The 26,314-nt window shown below is 63.6% G+C and overlaps 2 protein-coding genes across 2 annotated transcripts in view; one reads left to right on the forward strand and one right to left on the reverse strand.

Annotated features, from left to right (window-relative positions):
• Positions 1 to 4,692: 4,692 nt before the first annotated feature.
• Positions 4,693 to 9,194, forward strand: LOC308052313 (lysine-specific demethylase 5C-like; the record flags this gene model as incomplete). The annotated part of the gene is made up of 4 exons (XM_080364405.1): positions 4,693 to 4,733; positions 5,907 to 6,084; positions 7,481 to 7,678; positions 9,006 to 9,194. The coding sequence occupies 4 exons, from the start codon at positions 4,693 to 4,695 to the stop codon at positions 9,012 to 9,014; spliced, it is 426 nt and encodes a 141-aa protein (XP_080220531.1). The 3' UTR covers positions 9,015 to 9,194.
• Positions 9,195 to 9,877: 683 nt separating this feature from the next.
• The window catches only part of LOC308052314 (voltage-dependent L-type calcium channel subunit alpha-1D-like), a gene marked incomplete at both ends in the record, with an annotated part of 36,611 nt that continues 20,174 nt past the window's right edge, over positions 9,878 to 26,314 (reverse strand). Inside the window, 18 exon segments of the mRNA XM_080364406.1 lie at positions 9,878 to 10,186; positions 10,273 to 10,539; positions 10,646 to 10,678; positions 10,684 to 10,757; positions 11,415 to 11,569; positions 11,654 to 11,758; positions 12,348 to 12,472; positions 13,097 to 13,219; positions 14,283 to 14,413; positions 18,514 to 18,618; positions 18,724 to 18,826; positions 20,033 to 20,129; positions 20,206 to 20,333; positions 21,353 to 21,512; positions 23,325 to 23,416; positions 25,357 to 25,422; positions 25,517 to 25,645; positions 25,898 to 26,013. Coding sequence (XP_080220532.1) covers positions 9,878 to 10,186; positions 10,273 to 10,539; positions 10,646 to 10,678; positions 10,684 to 10,757; positions 11,415 to 11,569; positions 11,654 to 11,758; positions 12,348 to 12,472; positions 13,097 to 13,219; positions 14,283 to 14,413; positions 18,514 to 18,618; positions 18,724 to 18,826; positions 20,033 to 20,129; positions 20,206 to 20,333; positions 21,353 to 21,512; positions 23,325 to 23,416; positions 25,357 to 25,422; positions 25,517 to 25,645; positions 25,898 to 26,013 — 2,318 coding nt within the window.

Genomic DNA, 26,314 nt, shown 5'->3' on the forward strand with positions numbered 1-26,314 from the left:
GGGACTCCTATGGGATCTAGGGGGCTGACGGGGGATTTAGGGGGCTCCTATGGGATCTAGGGGGCTCACAAGGGGTCTGGAGGGCTGGCAGAGGGTCTAGGGGGGCTCCTATGGGATCTAGGGGGCTCCTATGGGATCTAGAGGGCTGGCAGGGGGACTAGGGGGCTCCTATGGAATCTAGAGGGCTGGCAGAGGGGCACAGCATGCCCCGTGCTCCCATGGGATCCATAGGACCCACACGGGATTTTGAGGTCCCGCAGCATCCTCTGTGCTCCCATGGGATCCATAGGACTCCTATGGGATCCAGGGGGTCCCACAGCATCCCCCCGTGCTCCCATGGGATCTATAGGACTCACACAGGATCTGGGAGGTCCCGCAGCATCCTCCATGCTCCCATGGGATCCATCGGACTCCTCTGGGATCCAGGGGGTCCCACAGCATCCCCTGTACTCCATGGCTGATCCAGCAGGTCCCTGGGTGACCCAGCGGGTCCCCGGGGTCCTCCCTGACCCCTATACGTGTCCATAGGTGCTGTGCCCGTGCGCGGACGCCGGCTCCGACAGCAGCAAGCGGCTCAAGTGGCGGCAGGAGCCGGGACGGTACCGGGCTGGACGCCGAGAGCCTGGGGCTGTCGGCACAGGATCTGCGCGACCCCGGCGCCGTGGTCAGCACCCCCAGCCCCACACAGCCCCCCATATCCCCCCCAAAGCCCCACACATTCCCTATATCCCTCCATTCCCTTAACCCCCTCCCATTTACCCCCATTCCCCCACCCCCCTGAATTTCCCCATAAACCCCCTTCTCTCCCCCCAGTTTCCCCCCTAACCCCCCATTTCTCCCCCCAATAACCCCCATCCCCATTACCCCTCATTCCCCCCAACCCTCCCTCCATTTCCCCCAATAACCCCCCAATTCTCGTCTCCCCATTCCCTCCTAACCCCCCATTTCTCCCTCCTATTTCCCCCAATACCCCCCCAATTCTCTCCCCCCCATTTCCCTCCAATACCCCCCCAATAACCCCATCCCCATTACCCCCCATTCCTCCCTAACCCCCAATTTCTCCCTCCATTTCCCCCCAATAACCCCCCAATTCTCTCCCCATTTCTCCTCCTAATTCTCCCCCCATTTCCCCCAATAACCCCCCAATTCTCTCTGCCCCCATTCCCCTTAACCCCCCAATTCCCCCCCCTTTCCCCCCAATAACCCCCCAATTCTCTCCCCCCCATTTCTCCTCCTAATTCTCCCTCCATTTCCCCCCAATAACCCCCAATTCTCTCTCCCCCCATTCCCCCCAACCCATTTCTCCCCCCAATTCCCCCCATTTTCCCCAATAACCCCCATTTCTCCCCCCATTTCCCCCCAATAACCCCCCAATTCTCTCTCCCCCGATTCCCCCCTACCCCCCAATTCCCCCCCAATAACCCCCAATTCTCTCTCCCCCCATTCCCCCCTAACCCCCCATTTCTCCTCCCAATTCCCCCCGTTTCCCCCCAATAACCCCCATTTCTCCCCCCCATTTCCCCCAATAACCCCCAATTCTCTCTCCCCCCAATTCCCCCCAATAACCCCCATTTCTCCCCCCAATAACCCCCAATTCTCTCTCCCCCCATTCCCTCCTAACCCCCCCATTTCTCCCCCCCATTTCTCCCCCCAATTCTCCCCCACTCCCCCATTTCCCCCCAATAACCCCCATTCCCCCCCCATTTCCCCCCAATAACCCCCGTTTCTCCCCCTAATAACCCCCATTTCTCCCCCTCATTTCCCCCCAATAACCCCCATTCCCCAATAACCCCCATTTCTCCCTCTCATTTCCCAATAACCCCCATTCCCCCCTAACCCCCCCTTTCTCCCCCCCTTTCCCCCAATAACCCCCATTTCCCCCCCTTCCCCCCAATAACCCCATTCCCCCCCTTCCCCCCAATAACCCCCATTCTCCCCCTTCATTTCCCCCCAATAACCCCCATTCCCCCCCCCCCCTCCCCCCAATAACGCGCCGTGTCCCCCCCCCAGATCCTGGCGTTCAAGGAGGGCGAGCAGAAGGAGACGGAGGGCATGCTGCGCCTGCGCCGCGCCAACGCCCAGAAACCCGCCCCCCCGTCGCCGGGCCCCCCGTCCTGCCTGTGCCGCGGCCCGCCACCCCCGCCATGCTGCAGTGCCAGCTGTGCCGCGACTGGTTCCACGGCGCCTGCGTGTCCTGCCCGCGCCTGCCCCCCCTCCAGAAACCCGCCCCCCCGCCTGGTGGGAGTGGGACGCCAAGTTCCTGTGCCCGCTGTGCCAGCGCTCGCGCCGCCCGCGCCTCGAGACCATCCTGGCGCTGCTGGTGGCGCTGCAGAAGCTGCCGGTGCGGCTGCCGGAGGGGGAGGCCCTGCAGTGTCTGACCGAACGCGCCATCACCTGGCAGGATCGGGCCCGCCGCCTCCTGGCCGCTCCGGAACTTTCCGCCGCCCTCGAACGACTGGAGGGATGAGGCACCCCAGGGGAGGAGGAGGAGGAGGAGGAGGAGGAGGAGGAGCGGCCGCGGGGGGCGACGGAGCCGGGGGGGCGCTCAGGGAGGCCAGCTGCAACGAGCAGACCAAGGTACGGGGGCTATAGGGGGCAGTATGGGAGGTGTATGGGGGCTATAGGGGGGTATAGGGGCTGTAGGGGCTCAGGGAGGCCAGCTGCAACGAGCAGACCAAGGTACGGGGGCTATAGGGGCAGTATGGGAGGTGTATGGGGGCTATAGGGGGGTATAGGGGCTATAGGGGCTCAGGAGGCCAGCTGCAATGAGCAGACCAAGGTATGGGGGCTATAGGGGTACTATGGGGGGTATAGGGGGGATATGGGTGCTATAGGGCTCAAGGAGGCCAGCTGCAACAAACAGACCAAGGTATGGGGAGTATAGGGCAGTATGGGGGCTATAGGGAGGTATAGGGGCTCAGGGAGGCCAGCTGCAATGAGCAGACCAATGTACGGGGGGTATAGGGGCAGTATGGGAGGCATATGGGGGCTATAGGGGGGTATAGGGGCTATAGGGGGGTATAGGAGCTCAGGGAGGCCAGCTGCAACGAGCAGACCAAGATATGGGGGCTATAGGGGGAGTATGGGGGGTATAGAGGGGGCTATGTGAGCTATAGGGGGGTATAGGGGCTCAGGGAAGCCAGCTGCAACGAGCAGACCAAGGTATGGGGGTATAGGGGGTATAGGGGGAGTATGAGGGCTATAGGGGCTCAAGGAGGCCAGCTGCAACGAGCAGACCAAGGTATGGGGGCTATAGGGGCAGTATGGGAGGCGTATGGGGGCTATAGGGGGGTATACGGGCTCAGGGAGGCCAGCTGCAACAAGCAGACCAAGGTATGGGGGCTATAGGGGGAGTATGGGGGGTATAGAGGGGGCTATAGGGGCTCAGGGAGTCCAACTGCAATAAACAGACCAAGGTTTGGGGATACAGGGGCTATAGGGGGAGGTATGTGTGATGTAAGGGGAGCATATGGGCTGGAGGCGGAGGTATGGGGGCTATAAGGGCGGTACAGGAGCTCTGGGGTGTATAGGGGCTATAGAGGGAGGTCTGGGGTGTATAGGGGCTATAGGGGAAGGTCTGGGGTGTATAGGGGCTATAGGGGAGGCCAAACTGCCCCCTGATGCCGTTGCCCCCCCCAGGTGTCGGTGGAGAACGGTGACGCCCCCAGTCCAGAGAAGAACCGGCCCCTGCCCTCAGGTAAATGGAGAGATCCTCTGGGACCCACTGGATCCCCACAGCCCCAATGGATCCACTGTGGGGGTGCCAGGATCCACCAGGGACCCTTTAGAGTCACTGGGAGGAAGGTGGCGGGATCTACTGGATCCCCCGTGGGTCCTATGGATCCACTCTGAGCACAGGGGACGCTGTGGAACCCACTGGATCCCCCGTGGCTCCTATAGATCCACTGTGGCTCCTACAGATCCACTCGGAGCACAGGGGTCACTGTGGAACCCACTGGATCCCCAGTGGCTTCTATAGATCCACTCTGAGCACAGGGGATGCTGTAGAACCCACTGGATCCCCTGTGGCTCCTGTAGATCCACTGTGGGTTCTATAGATCCACTCTGAGCACAGGGGTCACTGTGGGACCCACTGGATCCCCGGTGGCTTCTATAGATCCACTCTGAGCACAGGGGACACTGTGGAACCCACTGGATCCCCTGTGGGTCCTGTAGATCCACTGTGGCTCCTGTAGATCCACTCTGAGCACAGGGGCCACCGTGGAACCCACTGGATCCCCTGTGGCTCCTGTAGATCCACTGTGGCTCCTACAGATCCACTCGGAGCACAGGGGTCACTGTGGAACCCACTGGATCCCCGATGGCTTCTATAGATCCACTCTGAGCACAGGGGACACTGTGGAACCCACTGGATCCCCTGTGGCTCCTGTAGATCCACTGTGGGTTCTATAGATCCACTGTGAGCACAGGGGACACCGTGGAAACCACTGGATCCCCTGTGGGTTCTATAGATCCACTGTGGGTTCTACAGATCCACTCGGAGCACAGAGGTCACTGTGGAACCCACTGGATCCCCGGTGGCTTCTATAGATCCACTGGAGCACAGGGGACACTGTGGAACCCACTGGATCCCCGGTGGCTCTTATAGATCCACTGTGAGCACAGGGGACACTGTAGAGCCTACTGGATCCCATGTGGCTCTATGGATCCACTGTGAGCACAGGGGTCACCATGGAACCCGCTGGATCCCCCATGTCTCTTATAGATCCACTGTGAGCACAGGGGACACTGAAGAGCCCACTGGATCCCCGGTGGCTCCTATAGATCCATTCTGAGCACCGGGGACACTGTGGAACCCACTAGATCCCATGTGGCTTCTGTGGATCCACTGTGAGCACAGGGAACACTGTGGGACCCACTGGATCCCCTGTGGCTCCTATAGATCTTCCCCCCCAAGTCCCAGGACACCAGGGGATCCCCCATGGATCCCATAGGGTGAGGGGACCCTCGGGATCCCCTCACCAGCCCTGGGGATCCTGTGGGATCCCCTGGAACCCCCAGTGATGTGATGTCCCCACGATGTCCCCATGTCCCCCCAGAGCTGGAGGTGCTGAGCCCCATATGGTGTCCCCGACCCCCCTGGACACAGTGTCCCCATTGTCCCCCGTTGTCCCCAATGTCCCCCTTGTCTTCCTTGTCCCTGTTGCCCCCAATGTCCCCCTTGTCCCTGTTGTCCCCCTTGTCTCCATTGCCCCCAGTGTCCCCCTTGTCCCTGTTGTCCCCCTTGTCCCCAATATCCCCCTTGTCCCCATTCCCCCAGTGTCCCCCTTGTCCCCATTGCCCCCAATGTCCCCCTTGTCCCCAATGTCCCCCAGTGTCCCCCTTGTCCCCAGTGTCCCCGTTGTCCCCACTGTCCCCCTTGTCCCCAGTGTCCCCGTTTGTCCCCATGTCCCCCTTGCCTCCAGTGTCCCCCAGTGTCCCCCTTGTCCCCCTTCTCCCCCTTGTCCCCATTGCCCCCAGTGTCCCTCTTGTCCCCGTTGTCCCCTTGTCCCCAGTGTCCCCATTGTCCTCAGTGTCCCCTTTGTCCCCAATGCCCTTGTCCCCCTTGTCCCCATTGCCCCCAATGTCCCCCTTGTCCCCCTTGCCCCCAGTGTCCCCCTTGTCATGTCCCCCAGTGTCCCCCTTGTCCCCAATGTCCCCCTTGCCCCCTTGTCCCTATTGCCCCCAGTGTCCCCCTTGCCCCCCTTGCCCCCTTGCCCCCCTTGCCCCCAATGTCCCCCTTGTCCCCAATGTCCCCCTTGCCCCCTTGTCCCTATTGCCCCCAGTGTCCCCCTTGCCCCCCTTGTCCCCCTTGCCCCCAATGTCCCCGTTGTCCCCACTGTCCCCATTGCCCCCCTTGTCCCCGTTGTCCCCGCTGTCCCCGTGACGCCGCGCTGTCCCCGCAGAGCTGAGCGGCTGCAGGGCCCGGTGCTGGAGCTGCCCGAGGGCGCGCGGCGGGCGCTGGAGGAGCTCATGATGGAGGGCGACCTGCTGGAGGTGACACTGGACGAGGCCACCAGCATCTGGCGCCTCCTGCAGGCCGCGCGCCCGCCCCCGCTCCCGCTCTTCCGCCTGCTCCTCGAGGTAACGGGGACCCCCGCGCCCCAAAAACGCCCCCCGGGTCACCCCAGGTCACGGCCCCAGGGTAACGGCGGCGACGCAGAAAGGACCCTGGGGACACCAAAACTGACCCCAAGTGGCCCCAGAATTGATCCCAACCGCCCTGGGGAGCCCAAAACTGACCCCAAGTGGCCCCAAAACTGCCTCGAATGACCCTGGGGACCCCAAAACCTGCCCCAGACTAACACAGGGACCCCAAATCTGACTCGAGGTGGCCCCAGAACTGCCCCAAAATTGATCTCAACCACCCTGGGGACACCAAAACTGACCCCAAGTGGCTCCAGAATTGATCCCAACCACCCTGGGGACACCAAAACTGACCCCAAGTGGCCCCAAAACTGCCCGAATGACCCTGGGGACCCCAAAACTGCCCCAGACTAACACAGGGACCCCAAATCTGACTCGAGGTGGCCCCAGAACTGCCCCAAAATTTATCTCAACCACCCTGGGGACACCAAAACTGACCCCAAGTGGCTCCAGAATTGATCCCAACCACCCTGGGGACACCAAAACTGACCCCAAGTGGCCCCAAAACTGCCCCGAATGACCCTGGGGACCCCAAAACTGACCCAAGTGGCCCCAAAGTGACCACAAAACTGCCCCAAATGACCCTGGGGACCCAAAAACTGCCCCAGACTAACCCAGGGACCCCAAAACTGACTCGAGGTGGCCCCAGAGCTGCCCCAAAGTGGCCCCAAAATTGATCCCAACCACCCGGGGGACCCCGAAACTGACCCCAAGTGGCCCCAAACTGACCACAAAACTGCCCCAAATGACCCTGGGGACCCCAAAATTGCCCCAAACTACCCTGAGGACCCCAAAACTGACTCAAGGTGGCCCCAAAACTGCCCCAAATGACCCTGGGGACCCCAAAACTGACTCAAGGTGGCCCCAGAACTGCCCCAAAATTGATCTCAACCACCCTGGGGACCCCAAAACTGACCCAAAGTGTTCCCGAAATTGCCCCAAATGAACCTGGGGACACCAAAACTGCCCCAGACTAACCCAGGGACCCCAAAAGTGACCTGAAGTGTCCCCAGAACTGCCCCAAATGACCCTGGGGACCCCAAAACAGCCCCAAGGTGACCCTGGGGACCCCAAAAGTGACCTGAAGTGTCCCCAAAACTGCCCCAAAATGACCCTGGAGACCCTAAAACAGCCCCAAAGTGTCCCCAGAACTGCCCCAAAGTGGCCCCAAAATTGCCCTAAATGAGCCTGGGGACCCCAAAATTGCCCCAAAGTGTCCCCAAAATTGCTCCAAACCCCCCTGGGGACCCCAAACTTCAGGAGCCCTCCCCCTCAATTAGTTTCTTTTTGGGGGGTGTCACTAATGGGGTGTCCCCCCGTGTCCCCCCCCCAGCTGGAGCAGGTGGAGCGTCGGGGGGCCCGATCCCGGGGCCGGGACCCCGAAAAGCGTCGGAAACGGCGGGGGGGGGATCGGGGCGACCTCCCCCCCCTGGCCAAGGAGGAGCTGGAGCCAAAGAGGATTCGGGGGCCCGAGGCGGGGGGGACACCCCGAGACAGCCCCCCCGCCCCACCCGGCCCCCACACCCCGGGGGTGAGTGAGATGGGGGGGGACAGGGGAGGTTATGGGGGGTGGAGGGGGACATAGTTGGGGGGGAGTTATGGGGTATAGGGGGGGTTTTTGGGGAGGGGGGGTTAATGGGGTTCAAGGGGGGTCTTGGGTTTTGGGGGGGTCATAGGGGGCTATGGGGTACAAGGGGGGGCTTAGGGGGGTCATAGGAGGTTATGGGGCATGGGGGGTCATGGGGGGTTATGGGGTACGGGGGGGACTTGGGCTTAATGGGGTTCAGAGGGGTTATGGGGTACAGAGGCAGTTTGGGGGGGGTCATAGGGGGGTTATGGAGTATGGGGGGGTTATGGGGTACAGGGGCAGTTTGGGGGGGTCATGGGGGGTTATGGGGTACAGGGGCAGTTTGGGGGGGTCATGGGGGGTTATGGGGTACAGGGGGACTTGGGCTTAATGGGGTTCAGAGGGGTTATGGGGTACAGGGGTGGTTTGGGGGGGTCATAGAGGGGTTATGGGGTATGGGGGGGTTATGGGGTACAGGGGCAGTTTGGGGGGGTCATGGGGGGTTATAGGGTGCAGGGGGACTTGGGCTTAATGGGGTTCAGAGGGGTTATGGGGTACAGGGGTGGTTTGGGGGGGTCATAGAGGGGTTATGGGGTATGGGGGGGTTATGGGGTACAGGGGCAGTTTGGGGGGGTCATGGGGGGTTATGGGGTACAGGGGCAGTTTGGGGGGGTCATGGGGGGTTATGGGGTACGAGGGGACTTGAGCTTAATGGGGTTCAGAGGGGTTATGGGGTACAGGGGTGGTTTGGGGGGGGTCATAGAGGAGTTATGGGGTATGGGGGGGTTATGGGGTACAGGGGCAGTTTGGGGGGGTCATAGGGGGTTATGGGGTACAGGGGCAGGTTTGGGGGGGTCATAGGGGGTTGATAGGGTATGGGGAGGTTCATGGGGTCACAGGGGTTTAATGGGGTATGGGGGGGTCATGGGTTATGGGGTACAGGAGGGGTTTGAGGAGCCATAGGGGGTCATGGGAGGGTTGGGGGGGCAAGAGGATCTTGGGGGACTTTATGGGGTATGGGGGGGGTCATAGGGGGTTATGGGGTATGGGGGGGGGACACAAGAGGGTCGAGGTGGGGATTATGGGGGACAGGGGGTGTTGGGGGGGTCATAGGGAATCAATGGGGTACAGGGGCTTTTGGGGAGTCATGGAGGGGGGTTGGGGGGCAAGAGGGTCTGGGGGAGTCATGGCGGGGGGGAGGGGGGGAGTTTTTTGGGTCCAAATCAGAATTCCCCAACCAGTGTGGGGGCTCCCTATTGAGGTTTGGGGGTTCACCTGTGTCCCCCCCCAGGACTCGTGACGTGGAGCCCCCAGTTCAGCCGGACGCTCCTGCCACAGTGGGGGGTGGCCCCATCAGGACCCCCCCCCAAACCCCCAGGGGACCCCTCGCCTGGGCAGGGGGGGCTCCCCCATGTCCCCCCCCGCCGCGATGTAATTATTTGAGTGATTTCTTTTGTACCGTTGAGCCCGGGGGGGTCACACACACACATGGGGGGTCCCCCAAACCGGGGGGGGGGGGGGGGGGGGCGCCCCAACCAGCACAGCAGGGCCCCCCCACTCCCCCAACCTCGCACCGGTTTTTTATAGGATGGGGGGGGGTGGGGGGGCACAGAGGGGGCGGATTGGGGGTGTCGTCCGTTCCCTCCCCCGCCCCGCCGACACTAACAGTCTCGGGCTCTTTGTAGCGGGGATGGGGGGGGGGGGGGGGCTTATTTTATTGTATTATGATTTTTTTTATTATTATTAAACTTTGGAGGCTAAAAAGAGATCGGGGTGATTGGGGGGGATGGGATGGGCCCCCCCCAAAAAAAATAGTGTGACCTCATGAGGCAAAAATCCACCTTTTTTGAGGTTAAAATGGACTTTTCTGAGCAAAACTCCTGCCCCCCCGACAAGTGTTCACTGGGAGTCCGGTTCCAGGTGTTTATTGCAGCCCGGGGGCGTGGCTAGTCCTAGGCTCCGCCCACTATTGGTGGCAGGTGTTCGATTGCAGGGGGCGTGGCTAGTAGCAAGCCACGCCCACACCGCTCATTCATTCAACCTCGGCGGCACGGCTAGCACCAGGGCCCCGCCCGCGCTGCGCGTTCATTGGTGGCAGTCCCAGGCTCCGCCCACACGCCCCATTCATTGGTGGCGGTCCCAGGCCCCGCCCACCCTGCCCATTCATTGGTGGCGGTCCCAGGCCCCGCCCACGCAGCTCATCTCATCCGCCAGCTCGTCCTCGGCCGGCGGGCGCAGCGGCTCCTCGTCGCTGTAAACGGCGGCGGAGGCGGCGGAGGGAGCGGGGCCGGGACCGGGACCGGCGCCCGGAGCGGGGCCGGGGGCGTTGGAGCGGCGGCGGGTGAGCAGGTCGGCGGCCGCGCTCTCCATCTCGTCCATGGTCATGTCACAAGCGTCCGCGATCTCGCGTTTGGCCACCGCCACGAATTTGGGGTCGCGGGCGAACAGCCCCAGCCCTTCCGAGATGAGAACCTGCGGGGGAGCCGGGAGGAGCTGCCACCGCGCTCGGCGTGTCCCCCAAACCTTGTGTGTGTGTCCCCCCCACCCCCGGCACTCACGGCTTCCACCAGGCTGTCCGCGGAGCCGCGGGCCAGCGCGTCGCCGGGGCCGCAGGGGACGCGCAGGCGAAGGGGCGCGGGGGCGCCGCGCTGCTCCCCCAGGAACCAGCGGGACAGCGGGGGGAGGCTCCCCCCGGCGCCCCCGCCCGCGCCCCCCGCGCCCTCCAGCAGGATGAGCGGCGCGTACAGGACGTGGCCGCGGGGGGGGGCGGCGGCCCAAGCGTGCGAGGAGCCCCCCAGGCGCCAGGTCTCGGAGCTGCCGTAGCCCTGCGGGGAGAGCGGAGTAAAGGGGGGTGTATGTTGCGGGGCGGGGGGGGGGGGGTGATGCGTGTGTGTGTGTCCCCCCCCTCCACGCCTTGATACGCGGTGGTACCTGCGGCCGCGCGGGGCCGGGGGGGCCCGAGGGTTGTAGGTGCCCGGGATGGGCTCGTCCTCGCAGCTGCCCTGGCGCCGCAGGCACTGGATGGTGAAGGAGGGTTTGCGGCCTGGGGGGGGGGACATGGGGGGGGGGGGGGACACACACAATGAGGAGGGGAGCACTGGAACCCCCGCCCCTCCCTAAAGGCCCCGCCCCCTCTTAGCTAAGCCCCCCCCATAGGCCACATCCCCTCGTTGGAAAGCCCCGCCCCTCTCATAAGCCGCACTCCTTTCCGGGAAGCCCCGCCCCCTCCCTTTAAGCCCCACCCCCTCGTTGGAAGCCCCTCCTCCAACCTCGCCATGCTCCTTCCCTGGAAGTCCCGCCCCTCCCTGCAGGCACCGCCCCCTCCCTCCTAGCCACGCCCCTTCGACTAAACCACGCCCCTCCCTGTAGGTAACGCCCCTCGTTGCAAGCCCCACCCCACTCTATTAGCCCCGCCTCTCCCTTAGCCCCGCCCCTTTCCCTTAGCCCCGCCCCTCCCTTAACACAACCCCCCTTAGCCTCGCCCCTCTCCCTTAGCCCCACCCTTTTTCAAGCCCGCCCCCTCCCTTAGCCCCGCCCCTTTCCCTTAGCCGCACCCCTCCCTTAATACCACCCCCCTTAGCCTCGCCCCTCTCCCTTAGCCCCGCCCCTCTCTCCTAGCCCCCCTTAGCCCCGCCCCCTCCCTTAGCCTCGCCCCCTCCCTTAGCCCCGCCCCCTCCCTTAGCCCCGCCCCCTCCCGTACCCGCGGGGGTGGGCGGCAGGAGCCGGCGCCTCTTGAGCTGCTGCCCCTCCAGGGTCCCGTTGTGCAGCGCCACGTGCCGGGGGGGCAGCGGCAGCGACCCCCCCCGCGGCCCCTCCCCCGCCCAGCGCGGGGGGTGGGGGGTGGGCAGCGTCCCCCTGGGGAGGGGACAGGGTGCGTGAGACCGACCCCCCCCCAAAACCACCCCCATCCCACCCAGGGGGAGCGGGGGGGGTCGGTACCTGTGCCCCCCCCGGCGGTGCCGCGGGGCCGGGGGCTCCGGATCCTCCTCGGGCTGCCTGGGGCCGGGGGGGGGATCGTCCTGCCTCCCCAGCTCCGAGCGGTGCCTGCGCAGGAACAGCTTTGCTATGTGTCCCCCCCCACAGTGTGTGTGTGTCCCCCCCACAGTGTGTGTGTCCCCCCCCCATAGTGTGTGTCCCCCCATAGTATGTGTGTCCCCCCCATAGTGTGTGTCCCCCCCCCCATAGTGTGTGTCCCCCCCATAGTATGTGTGTCCCCCCCACAGTGTGTGTGTCCCCCCCCCATAGTGTGTGTCCCCCCCATAGTATGTGTGTCCCCCCATAGTGTGTGTCCCCCCCCCATAGTGTGTGTCCCCCCCATAGTATGTGTGTCCCCCCCATAGTGTGTCTCCCCCCCCCCATAGTGTGTGTCCCCCCCATAGTGTGTGTGTCCCCCCCCATAGTGTGTCTCCCCCCCCCATAGTGTGTGTCCCCCCCATAGTGTGTGTGTTCCCCCCGCATAGTGTGTCTCTCCCCCCCATAGTGTGTGTCCCCCCATAGTGTGTGTGTGTCCCCCCCCATAGTGTGTGGCCCCCCCCATAGTGTGTGTCCCCCCCCCCCCATTGTGTGTGTCCCCCCCCATAATGTGTGGCCCCCCCCCCATAGTGTGTCCCCCCCCATAGTGTCCCCCCCATACCTGCTGCCTCTGTGGGTGCTCTCATGGTTCGGGGGGGCGGTTTCGTCCCCCTCGGTGGGCGGGGGGGTGTCCTGGGGGGGCTCCCCGGGGGGGCTGGGGGCGGAGCCGTAGAGCGTCTCTGGGGGCTGTGTGCAGAGGGGGCGTGTCGGTGGGCGTGGCCTCGGGGGAGGGCGTGGCCAGAAGTGGGACTGGGGGTGGAGCCATAGAGGACCTGGGGCCTGCAGGGGGCAGTGGGCGTGGTCTCCGAGGGGCGTGGCCAGAAGGGGTGGGGCAGAACAGGTTGGGGGCGTGGCCTCGGGAGGGCGTGGCTAGAAGGGGGCTGGGGGTGGAGCCATAGAGCATCTGGGGGTCAAGTGGGCGTGGCCTCCTGGGGGAGTGGTCAGAATGGGCCGGGGGAGGAGCCAAGTAACATCTCAGGGGAAAGTGGGTGTGGCCTCACGGGGGCGTGGCCAGAGGTGGGGATGTGGGTGGAGCTACAGAGCATCTTGGGGCCTGCGGGGGGGGGCACTGGGTGTGGCGGGGGGGCGCGGCTCCGGGGGCGTGGCCAGAGGCGGGGATGTGGGTGGAGCCACAGAGCATCTTGGGGCCTGTGGGGCGTGGCCAGAAGGGCTGGGCAGATTGTGGGCGTGGCCTCGGGGGAGGGCGGGGCCAGACATGGGGCTGGGGGTGGAGCCACAGAGCATCACGTGGCCTGCGGGGGAGGTGGGTGGATGGCCAGGAGGGGGCGTGTCCGGAGGGGCGTGGCTTACGGCGTAGCTCAGCCGCTCCTCCTCATTGGCCGCGGGGCCGGGGTCGTTGTCGTCCAGGTCCAGGTCGCCGCTCAGCGCCCGGCGCATCTCGGGGCCCAGCGCCTGCAGAGACTGCAGCCCGGCCTGGGGGGGCACACGTGGTCACCCCCCACCCCCAAATCACCCCATGTGACCCCCAGCACCACCCTCCTTTTAGGGGGGGGGCCCCCCCCCCCCCAATTCTTTGGGATGAACCCTCCTTTTTGGGGGGAAAACCCCCATTTCTATTGGTGGTGAACCCTCATTCTTTGAGGAGGGGTAAAGCCCTTTGTTATTCCCCACCCCCCCCAATTTTTGGCATCTCCCCCCTATCTTGGGGTAACCCCCCCCCCCCATTTTGGGGTATCCCCCCCCCCTCTTTTTTGGGTGTACCCCCCCCATTTTGGGGTAACCATCCCCCCCCCCCCCCCCATTTTCGTATGCCCCCCCCCCCCATTTCGGGGTCTCCCCCATTTTGGGGTGACCCCCCCCATTTTGGGTGTACCCCCCCACCCCCCCCCCATTTGGAGTCTCCCCCATTTCAGGGTCTCCCCCATTTTGGAATCCCCCCCATTTTGGGTGTATCTCCCCCATTTTGGAGTTGCCCCCCCCATTTTGGGGTAACCTCCCTCATTTCAGAGTCAGAACCCCCCCCCCCCCCATTCCCCCCCCCCCATTTCGGGGTCCCTTCCATTTTGGGGTCCCCCATTTTGGCTGTATTCCCCCCCCCCTCCCATTTTGGGGTTGCCCTCCCCCATTTTGGGGTAACCCCCCTGATTTCAGGATCAGGCCTCCCCCCCCCCTCCCAATTTTGGTTGTATCCCCCCCCATTTCGGGGTCCTCCCCATTTTGAGGTCCCCCCCATTTTGAGGTCCCCATTTTGGTTGTATCCCCCCCCATTTCGGGGTCTCCCCATTTTGAGGTTCTCCCCATTTCGGGGTCCCCCCCATTTTGGGTGTATCCTCCTCCCATTTTGGGGTTGCCCCCTTATTTTGGGGTAACCCCCCCCCAAATTTCGAGGTCAGCCCACCCCCCCATTTTAGGGTCCCCCCCATTTTGGGTGTATCCCCCCCATTTTGGGGTAACCTCCTGATTTCAGTGTCAGGCCCCCCCCCCATTTCGGGGTCCCCCCATGTGTGTCCCCCCCGTCCCGGGGTGGGGGCCGCACCTGCAGGGCGCTCTGGGTGCTGGGCTGGGTGCTGGGCCCCAGCGCCCCCCGCTCCTTCCGCCGCCGGAACTTGCGGAAATAGTCCTGGATCAGGAACGTGGCGTAGAACTTGCCCACCGTCACCTCCTCCTCTGGGGGGGCACGGGTCACACACCCCGAAATGGGGGACCCCGAAATGGGGGGGGCACCCTCAAAAAGGGGGGGGATGCCCCCAGAAATAGGGGACACCCACATAATGGGGGACACCCCCACAATGGGGACACCCACACAATGGGGACACCCCCACAATGGGGGGGGACATCCCCACAATGGAGGGGGGACACCCCCAGAATGGGGGGGACACCCCCACAATGGGGACACCCCCACAATGGGGACACCCCCACAATGGGGACACCCCCACAATGGGGACACCCCTACAATGGGGACACCCACACAATGTGGGGGGGGGGACATCCCCACAATGGAGGGGGGACACCCCCAGAATGGGGGGGACACCCCCACAATGGGGACACCACTACAAAGGGGGGGACACCCCCACAATGGGGGGGGACATCCTCACAATGGAGGGGGGACACCCCCAGAATGGGGGGGACACCCCCACAATGGGGACGCCCCCACAATGGGGGGGGACATCCCCACAATGGAGGGAGGACACCCCCAGAATGGGGGGGACACCCCCACAATGGGGACACCACTACAAAGAGGGAGACACCCCCACAATGGGGACACCCCCACAATGGGTGGGGACACCCCCACAAATAGCGGACACCCCCCCCAAACATGGAGACACTCACAATGGGGGGACACCCCCACAATGGGGACACACCCACAATGGAGGGGACACCCCCACAATGGGGGAACACCCCTACAAATTGGGGGAACACCCCCACAATGGGGACACCCCCAGAATGGAGGGGGATGCCCCCAGAAATAGGGGACACCCCCACAATGGGGACACCCACACAATGGGGACACCCACACAAATAGGGGGGACACCCCTACAAATGGGGGGGGCACCCCACTACGGGGGGACACCCCCACAATGGGGGGGGATGCCCCCAGAAATAGGGGACACCCACATAATGGGGACACCCCCACAATGGGGACACCCACACAATGGGGGGGGGGGGAAATCCCCACAATGGAGGGGGGACACCCCCAGAATGGGGGGGACACCCCCACAATGGGGACACCACTACAAAGAGGGGGACACCCCCACAATGGGGACACCCCCACAATGGGTGGGGACACCCCCACAAATAGGGGACACCCCCCCCAAACATGGAGATACCCACAATGGGGGGACACCCCCACAATGGGGACACACCCACAATGGGGGGACACCCCCACAATGGGGAACACCCCTACAAATTGGGGAAACACCCCCACAATGGGGACACCCCCAGAATGGAGGGGGATGCCCCCAGAAATAGGGGACACCCCCACAATGGGGACACCCCCACAATGGGGACAACCACACAAATAGGGGGGGACATCCCTACAAATGGAGGGGGGCACCCCACTACGGGGGGACACCCCCACAATGGGGGGGGATGCCCCCAGAAATAGGGGACACCCACATAATGGGGACACCCCCACAATGGGGACACCCACACAATGGGGGGGGGGGAAATCCCCACAATGGAGGGGGGACACCCCCAGAATGGGGGGGGGGGGGGGGGGGGGGGGACACCCCCACAATGGGGACACCACTACAAAGAGGGGGACACCCCCACAGTGGGGACACCCCCACAATGGGTGGGGACACCCCCACAAATAGGGGACAACCCCCCCAAACATGGAGATACCCACAATGGGGGGACACCCCCACAATGGGGACACACCCACAATGGGGGGACACTCCCACAATGGGGGAACACCCCTACAAATTGGGGGAACACCCCCACAATGGGGACACCCCCAGAATGGAGGGGGATGCCACCAGAAATAGGGGACACCCCCACAATGGGGACACCCCCACAATGGGGACACCCACACAAATGGGGGGGACACCCCTACAAATGGGGGGGGCACCCCACTACGGGGGGACACCCCCACAATGGGGGGGGATGTCCCCAGAAATAGGGGACACCCACATAATGGGGACACCCCCACAATGGGGACACCCACACAATGGGGGGGGGGGGACATCCCCACAATGGAGGGGGGACATCCCCAGAATGGGGGGGACACCCCCACAATGGGGACACCACTACAAAGGGGGGGACACCCCCACAATGGGGGGGGACATCCTCACAATGGAGGGGGGACACCCCCAGAATGGGGGGGACACCCCCACAATGGGGACACCCCCACAATGGGGACACCCCTACAATGGGGACACCCCCACAATGGGGGGGTGACATCCCCACAATGGAGGGGGGACACCCTCAGAATGGGAGGGACACCCCCACAATGGGGACACCACTACTAAGGGGGGGACACCCCCACAATGGGGGGGGGGACATCCCCACAAATAGGGGACACCCCCAAACTGGGACACACCCACAATGGGGGGGGACGCCCCCAGAAATAGGGGACACCCCCCACAAAGGGGGATCACCTCTAAAAATGGGGGGGACACCCCCACAATGGGGACACCCCCACAATTGAGGGGGGACACCCCCACAAATAGGGGACACCCACACAAGGGGTCACCCCTACAATGGGGACACTCCCACAAAGGGGGAACACGCCCTACAAATGGGGGGGGGGACACCCCCACAATGGGGGGGACACCCCCACAAGTAGGGGACACCCCCAAACAGGGGCACACCCACAATGGGGGGTGGGGGGGGAACACCCCCAATTATTGAGTGTGACCCCCCCTCCTATTTTGGGGGGGGTAAACCCCCTATTTCTTATTGAGGTGAACCCCCCTTTTTGGGGGGGGGGCGTGATCACCCCATTTATTTGGGGGTGACCCCTCCTATTTTGGGGGGTAAAACCCCCATTTATTTGGGGGTGAACCCACTTTTTTGGGGGGGGATAAAACCCCCTTAATTATTGAATGTGACCCCTCCTTTTTCAGGGGTTGAACCCCCATTGATTTGGGGGTGAACCCACTTTTTTGGGGGGGTAAAACCCCTCAATTTTTGAACATGACCCCCCCAAATTTTGGGGGGGGGGTAAACCCCCTATTTCTTATTGAGGTGAACCCCCTTTTTGGGGGTAAAACCCCCTTAATTAGTGAATGTGAACCCCCTTTTTGGGAGGTAAAACCCCCATTTATTTGGGGGTGACCCCTCCTTTTTGGGGGGGGGGAACCCCCCAATTATTGAGTGTGACCCCCCCTCCTATTTTGGGGGGTAAACCCCCTATTTCTTATTGAGGTGAACCCCCCTTTTTGGGGGGGGGGGGTGATCACCCCATTTATTTGGGGGTGACCCCTCCTATTTTGGGGGGGTAAAACCCCCATTGATTTGGGGGTGAACCCACTTTTTTGGGGGGGGATAAAACCCCCTTAATTATTGAATGTGACCCCTGTTTTTTCAGGGGTTGAACCCCCATTGATTTGGGGGTGAACCCACTTTTTTGGGGGGGGTAAAACCCCTCAATTTTTGAACATGACCCCCCCAAATTTTGGGGGGGGGGTAAACCTCCTATTTCTTATTGAGGTGAACCCCCTTTTTGGGGGTAAAACCCCCTTAATTAGTGAATGTGAACCCCCTTTTTGGGAGGTAAAACCCCCATTTATTTGGGGGTGACCCCTCCTTTTTGGGGGGGGGGAACCCCCCAATTATTGAGTGTGACCCCCCCTCCTATTTTGGGGGGGTAAACCCCCTATTTCTTATTTAGGTGAACCCCCCTTTTTGGGGGGGGGGGTGATCACCCCATTTATTTGGGGGTGACCCCTCCTATTTTGGGGGGGTAAAACCCCCATTGATTTGGGGGTGAACCCACTTTTTTGGGGGGGGGGATAAAACCCCCTTAATTATTGAATGTGACCCCTGTTTTTTCAGGGGTTGAACCCCCATTGATTTGGGGGTGAACCCACTTTTTTGGGGGGGTAAAACCTCTCAATTTTAGAACATGACCCCCCCCAAATTTGGGGGGGGGGGGGGGGTAAACCCCCCTATTTCTTATTGAGATGAACCCTCCTTTGTGGGCATAAAACCCCTTCATTATTGAAGCTGAACCCTCCAATTTTGGGGGTAAAACCCTCATTTCTTTTGGGGTCACCCCTCGATTTGGGGGTGGGGGGGTGTGAAATAACGCCCCTCCCCTTTACTGACCCTCGGGGGGGGAATGACCTCGTCCAGCAGCTTGGGCTTAGTCCGCTTCCAGATCTTCTTGATGACCGCGCGCAGCTCCTTGTTGGCCACATCCAGGTTCCCTGGTTTATAGGGGACACACAATGGGGTGTCCCCCAATTGTTCGGGGGGGGGGGGGTGTCCCCCCCATTGTTTTGGGGGGGTCTGTGTGTGTCCCCCCCCCAGACCTTCGGTCTTGATGCGGAGGGAGGTGCGCACCAGGGCGAACAGCGTGGCGTTGAAGGTGACGGTGCCGTCCGAGTTGAGCGGCATGTTCATGGCCACCAGGCGCTGGGGACACAGCGGGGGAGTGGGGGGGGGGGAAGGGACCCAGGCGTCCGGGGAGGGGACCCAGGCGTCCGGGAGAGGGGACCCAGGTGTCCGGGAGAGGGGACTCAGGTGTCCAGGGAGGGGACCCAGGCGTCCGGGAGAGGGGAGCCAGGTGGCTGAAGAGGGGACCCAGGTGGCTGAGGGACCCAGGCATCCGGGAGAGGGGATCCAGGTGTCCGGGAAAGGGACCCAGGCGTCCGGGGAGGGGACCTGGGTGTCTGGGAGAGGGGACCCAGGCATCCGGGAAAGGGACCCAAGTGTCCGGGGAGCGGACTCAGGTGTCCGGGATGGGGACCCAGGTGGCTAAAGAGGGGACCCAGGACAGGGGGGACCCAGGTGTCTGGGGAGGGGACCCAGGTGTCAAAGGAACGGACCCAGGCATCCGGGAAGGGACCCAGGTGTCCGGGAGAGGGGACCCAGGCGTCCGGGGAGGGGACCCAGGAGTCCGGGAGAGGGGACCCAGGCGTCCGGGAGAGGGGAGCCAGGTGGCTGAAGAGGGGACCCAGGTGGCTGAGGGACCCAGGTGTCCGGGGAGGGGACCCAGGTATCCGGGAGAGGGGATCCAGGTGTCCGGGATGGGGACCCAGGCATGTGGAGAGGGGACCCAGGCATCCGGGAGAGGAGCCAGGTATCTGGGAGAGGGGACCCAGGCATCCGGGGAGAGGGGACCCAGGCGTCCGGGGAGGGGAGCCAGGTGGCTGAAGAGGGGACCCAGGTGGCTGAGGGACCCAGGCGTCCGGGGAGGCGAGCCAGGTGGCATTTGGGAGAGGGGACCCAGGCGTCCGGGAAAGGGACCCAGGTGTCCAGGGAGGGGACCCAGGCGTCCGGGAAGGGGACCCAGGTGTCCGGGGAGGGGACCCAGGCATCTGGGATGAGGACCCAGGTGTCCGGGGAGGGGACCCAGGCGTCCGGGGAGGGACCCAGGCGTCCAGGAAGGGACCCAGGCATCTGGGAGAGGGGGACCCAGGTGTCCAGAGAGAGGACCCAGGCGTCCGGGGAGGGATCCAGGCGTCCAGGAACGGACCCAGGCATCTGGGAGAGGGGACCCAGGCGTCCGGGAAAGGGACCCAGGTGTCCAGACAAGGGACCCAGGCGTCCGGGAAGGGGACCTAGGCATCCGGGGAGGGACCCAGGCGTCCGGGGAGGGCCCCGTTTTGGGTGTCTGACCTTGCAGGCCACGCGGTGCGGGCAGAGCTTCCCGAAGCCCAATGGGGGCTGGATGCGCCGCAGCAGCGTCACCACGTCCAGGTGCTTGATGCGGCCCCTGGGGGATGTGGGGGGACAGTGACCCTGACCGTGACCTTGACCTTGACCTGAGGGTGCCCTTGACCCCGACAGACCTGGCGGCCGGGTCGTACTCGGACCAGACGCGCTTGAACTCGTCCAGGTGGTGGGGGCCCAGGATGGACCAGTCGCGCGTCAGGTAGTCGAAGTTGTCCATGATGACGGCCACAAAGAGGTTGATGATCTGGGGGGGGGAGATGTGGGGCAGAGGGGTCGATATGGGGCAGGGATCCCACTATGGGGCAGGATGGTGCTGTGCGGCAGAGGGGTTGATATGGGGCAGGGGGGGTCTTGCAATGGGGCAGAGATGTCACCATAGGTCAGGGATGTTGCTGTGGGGCAGGGGGTCTTGCAATGGGGCAGGGATCTCACTATGGGGCAGGGATCTCACTATGGGGCAGGGATGTTGCTGTGGGTCAGGGGGTCTTGCAATGGGGCAGGGATCTCACTATGGGGGAGCGATGTTGCCGTGGGGCGGCATTGCTGTGGGGCAGCATTGCCATGGGGCTGTGGGGCAGTGGTGCCATGGGGCAGTGGCGCCATGGGGCTGTGGGCCAGCGTTGCCGTGGGGCAGCATTGCTGTGGGGCAGCACGGTGGTGCCGTGGGTCAGCACGGTGGTGCTGTGGGGCAGCGTTGCCGTGGGTCAGCGCTGCCGTGGGGCATCACGGTGGTGCCGTGGGTCAGTGTTTCCGTGGGGCAGCATTGCCGTGGGTCACTGTTGCCGTGGGTCAGTGTTTCCGTGGGGCAGCACTGCCATGGGTCAGCACGGCGCTGCTGTGGGGCAGCATTTCTGTGGGGAAGCACTGCTGTGGGGCAGCATTGCCGTGGGGTAGTACGGCGCTGCCGCGGGGCAGTGTTGCCGTGGGGCAGTGTTTCTGTGGGGCAGTGTTTCCGTGGGGCAGCGGTGCTGTGGGGCAGCACGGCATTGCCGTGGGTCAGTGTGTCCATGGGTCAGCGCTGCCGTGAGTCAGTGTTTCCGTGGGGCAGCGCTGCTGTGGGGCAGCATTGTCGTGGGGCAGTGTGTCCGTGGGGCAGCGCTGCCGTGGGGCAGTGGGCAGTGTTTCTGTGGGGCAGCACGGCGCTGCCATGGGGCAGTGTTTCCATGGGGCAGTGTTTCCGTGGGTCAGCTGGGGCAGCACTGCTGTGGGGCAGCATTGCCGTGGGGCAGTGTGTCCATGGGGCAGTGCTGCCGTGGGTCTCACCAGGAAGGCGCAGAGCATGAAGAAGCTGATGAAGTAGACGATGGCGAAGTTGCTGCCGCAGCTGAACTCCTCCCCCGGCCCCGCGTCCGACTCGGGGTCGCAGCGCTTGCCCGGCAGGCTGGCCAGCATCACCTCCTGCCACGCCTCCCCCGTGGCGCACCTATAGATACCCTATAGATAACCTATAGATACCCTAGACACACCCTATGGACCCCTATGGACCCCCTATGGACCCCTATGGGGCTCCCCCAGAACCCCCAGCATCACCTCCTGCCACGCCTTCCCCGTGGCGCACCTATAGATACCCTATAGATAACCTATAGATACCCTAGAGACATCCAATGGACCCCTATGGACACCCTATGGACCCCTATGGGGCTCCCCCAGAACCCCCAGCATCACCTCCTGCCACGCCTCCCCCGTGGCGCACCTATAGATACCCTATAGATAACCTATAGATACCCTAGAGACATCCAATGGACCCCTATGGACACCCTATGGACCCCTATGGGGCTCCCCCAGAACCCCCAGCATCACCTCCTGCCACGCCTCCCCCGTGGCGCACCTATAGATACCCTATAGATAACCTATAGATACCCTAGACACACCCTATGGACCCCTATGGACCCCCTATGGACCCCTATGGGGCTCCCCCAGAACCCCCAGCATCACCTCCTGCCACGCCTCCCCCGTGGCGCACCTATAGATACCCTATAGATAACCTATGGACACCCTATGGACCCCTATGGACACCCTATGGACCCCTATGGGGCTCCCCCAGAACCCCCAGCATCACCTCCTGCCACGCCTCCCCCGTGGCGCACCTATAGACACCCTATAGATAACCTATAGATACCCTAGAGACACCCTATGGACCCCCTATGGGCCCCTATGGGGCTCCCCCAGAACCCCCAGCATCACCTCCTGCCACGCCTCCCCCGTGGCGCACCTATAGATACCCTATAGATAACCTATGGACACCCTATGGACCCCTATGGACACCCTATGGACCCCTATGGGGCTCCCCCAGAACCCCCAGCATCACCTCCTGCCACGCCTCCCCCGTGGCGCACCTATAGATACCCTATAGATAACCTATGGACACCCTATGGACCTCTATGGACACCCTATGGACCCCTATGGGGCTCCCCCAGAACCCCCAGCATCACCTCCTGCCACGCCTCCCCCGTGGCGCACCTATAGATACCCTATAGATAACCTATGGACACCCTATGGACCCCTATGGACACCCTATGGACCCCTATGGGGCTCCCCCAGAACCCCCAGCATCACCTCCTGCCACGCTTCCCCCATGGCGCACCTATAGATACCCTATAGATAACCTATGGACACCCTATAGACACCCTATGGACCCCTATGGACACCCTATGGACCCCTATGGGGCTCCCCCAGAACCCCCAGCATCACCTCCTGCCACGCCTCCCCCGGGGCGCACCTATAGACACCCTATAGATAACCTATGGACCCCTATGGACCCCTATGGACACCCTATGGACACCCTATGGACCCCTATGGGGCTCCCCCAGAACCCCCAGCATCACCTCCTGCCACGCCTCCCCCGTGGCGCACCTATAGACACCCTATAGATAACCTATAGATACCCTAGAGACACCCTATGGACCCCTATGGACACCCTATGGACCCCTATGGGGCTCCCCAGAACCCCCCTGACCCCCAGCATCATCTCCTGCCACGCCTCCCCCGTGGCGCACCTATAGACACCCTATGGACACCCTATAGATACCCTAGGACCCTATAGGAACCCCCACACCCCAAGCTGGGGGCTGGATGGTTCACAGGGTCCCAACACAGGGACCCTCAGACCCTATAGAGGCCCCTTAGATCCTATAGGGACCCCCCCTAAACCCTTTAGAGACACCTCCTAGACCCTATAGGGACCTTATAGAGCCTATAGGGACCTCATGGAGCCTATAGGAGCGGCGGTCCCCACCTGAAGAGCAGCAGCACGGCCTGGGGGAAGGTCTGGAAGTTGTTGTTGCGGTTGATTTGGGTCCCGTCCTGCAGCGCCACCTTCCCAAAGGTCTGGGACACGGGGGACAAAGCGGGTGACACGGGGGGTGACACCAGTGGGTGACACCAGTGGGGTGACACTGGGGGGTGACACTGGGGGGGGTGACACCCAGAGATGACACTGGGGGGGTGACACCTGGAGGTGACACCAGGGGATGACACCGGGGGGGTGACACCAGGGGGGTGACACCAGAGGTGACACCGGGGGGGTGACACCGGTGGGGTGACACCAGAGGTGACACTGGGGGGGTGACACTGGGGGGGTGACACCCGAGGTGACACTGGGGGGGTGACACTGGGGGGGGTGACACCCAGAGATGACACTGGGGGGGTGACACCTGGAGGTGACACCAGGGGATGACACCGGGGGGGTGACACCAGGGGGGTGACACCAGAGGTGACACCGGGGGGGTGACACCCGAGGTGACACTGGGGGGGTGACACTGGGGGGGTGACATCCGAGATGACACTGGGGGGGTGACATGGGGGGGTGACATGGGGGGGTGACACCCAGAGGTGACACCAGGGTGGTGACACCCGGAGGTGACACTGGGGGTGTGACACCAGGTGGGTGACACCTGGAGGTGACACCGGGGGGGGTGACACCAGGAGGGATGACACCTGGAGGTGACACCGGGGGGGTGACACCAGGGGGGTGACACCAGGGGGGTGACACCAGAGGTGACACTGGGGGGGTGACACCCGAGGTGACACTGGGGGGGTGACATGGGGGGGTGACATGGGGGGGTGACATGGGGGGGTGACACCCAGAGGTGACACCAGGGTGGTGACACCCGGAGGTGACACTGGGGGAGTGACACCAGGGGGATGACACCCAGAGGTGACACTGGGGGTGTGACACCAGGTGGGTGACACCTGGAGGTGACACCGGGGGGGAGTGACACCAGGAGGGATGACACCTGGAGGTGACACCAGTGGGGTGACACCGGGGGGGTGACACCAGGGGGGTGACACCAGAGGTGACACTGGGGGGGTGACACCGGGGGGGGTGACACCCGAGGTGACACTGGGGGGGGTGACACTGGGGGGGGTGACACCCAGAGATGACACTGGGGGGGTGACACCTGGAGGTGACACCGGGGAATGACACCGGGGGGGTGACACCAGGGGGGTGACACCCAGAGGTGACACCGGGGGGGGTGACACTGGGGGGGTGACACCCGAGGTGACACTGGGGGGGTGACACCGGGGGGGGGGGTGACACCCGGAGGTGACACTTGGGGGGGTGACACCTGGAGGTGACACTGGGGGGGTGACACCCAGAGGTGACACCAGAGGTAACACTGGGGGGGTGACACCCGGAAGTGACACCAGGGGGGTGACACCGGGGGGGTGACACCCGGAGGTAACACCCGGAGGTGACACTGGGGGAGTGAGACCGGGGGGGGTGACACCTGGAGGTGACACCAGGGGGGTGACACTCGGAGGTAACACCGGGAGGTGACACCAGTGGGGTGACACCGGGGGGTGACACTGGGGGGATGACACCCAGAGATGACACGGGGCGGGGGGGGTGACACCTGGAGGTGACACCAGTGGGGTGACACCGGGAGTTGACAACAGGGGGGTGACACCCAGAGGTGACACTGGGGGGGTGACACCCGGAGGTAACACCGGGAGGTGACACTGGGGGGGTGACACCTGGAGGTGACACTGGGGGGGTGACACCCAGAGGTGACACCAGAGGTGACACCGGGGGGGTGACACAGGGGGGGTGACACCCAGGGGTGACACCTGGAGGTGACACCTGGAGGTGACACCGGGGGGGTGACACTGGGCAGGGTGACACCTGGAGGTGAGACATGGAGGTGACACCGGGGGGGTGACACCCAGAGGTGACACCGGGGGGGTGACACTCAGAGGTAACACCCAGAGGTGACACCAGGGGGATGACACCGGGGGGGGTGACACCAGCCCCCCCGTGTCCCCACCTGCATCCCGATGACGGCGTAGATGAAGAAGATCATGGCGATGAGGAGGGCGACGTAGGGCAGCGCCTTTGAGGGGGGGGAACACACACAGAGTGAGGAGGGGGTGTCACCAACCCCTCGCCATGTCCCCAACCCCCCCCCGCGGTGTCCCCAAGGCCACCTGGAAGGACTTGACGAAGGTCCAGAGCAGCGTGCGGATCCCCTCGCCCTTGGACAACAGCTTCACCAGCCGCATCACGCGGAACAGGCGGAAAAAGGTGATGGAGATGCGGGAACTGTCCTCGGAGCTCTGGGAGGGGGACACGGGGGGGTGAGAGGGACCCTCACATTGTCACCCCCCCCCCGACTTGGTGACACTGCCGTACCTCGCCGACGTGCCCCCCGTTCTGTCACACGGCGCGAGATGGAATGGATGGCGGTGGAGACGGACAGACGGACGTGATGGACACAGAGGGGGTGCGGAGGTAATGGGGACACCCCTGTCACCCCCCCAACACCCCCCCGCAGGCAGGGGACACAAACAAGGGGGGGTGACACTCACGTTGACCTCGGTGACAGCGATGTCCACCACGCTGCCCACCACGATGAGCGCGTCAAACGTGTTCCAGGCGTCGCAGAAGTAGTGCTGGGGGGGACATGGGGGGGACATGGGTGACACTGTCACTGCGGGTGACACCCCCTTCCTTGGGTGACACCCCCTGTCCTTGGGTGACACCCCCCACCTCGTGTGACACCCCTTGTCCTTGTGTGACAACCCCTCCTCGTGTGACACCCCCTGTCCTTGTGTGACAACCCCTCCTCGTGTGACACCCCCTGTCCTTAGGTGACACTGTCACCTCGTCTGACACCCCCTCCTTGTGTGACAACCCCGTGTGACACCCCCTTGTCCTTGTGTGACACCCTCCATGTTTGGGTGACACCCCCTGTCCTTGGGTGACAACACCCTCTTTGTGTGACA

Source organism: Nesoenas mayeri, assembly GCF_963082525.1.
Source record: "Nesoenas mayeri genome assembly, contig: SCAFFOLD_159, whole genome shotgun sequence".
In the NCBI taxonomy this organism is placed as follows: Eukaryota; Metazoa; Chordata; class Aves; order Columbiformes; family Columbidae; genus Nesoenas; species Nesoenas mayeri.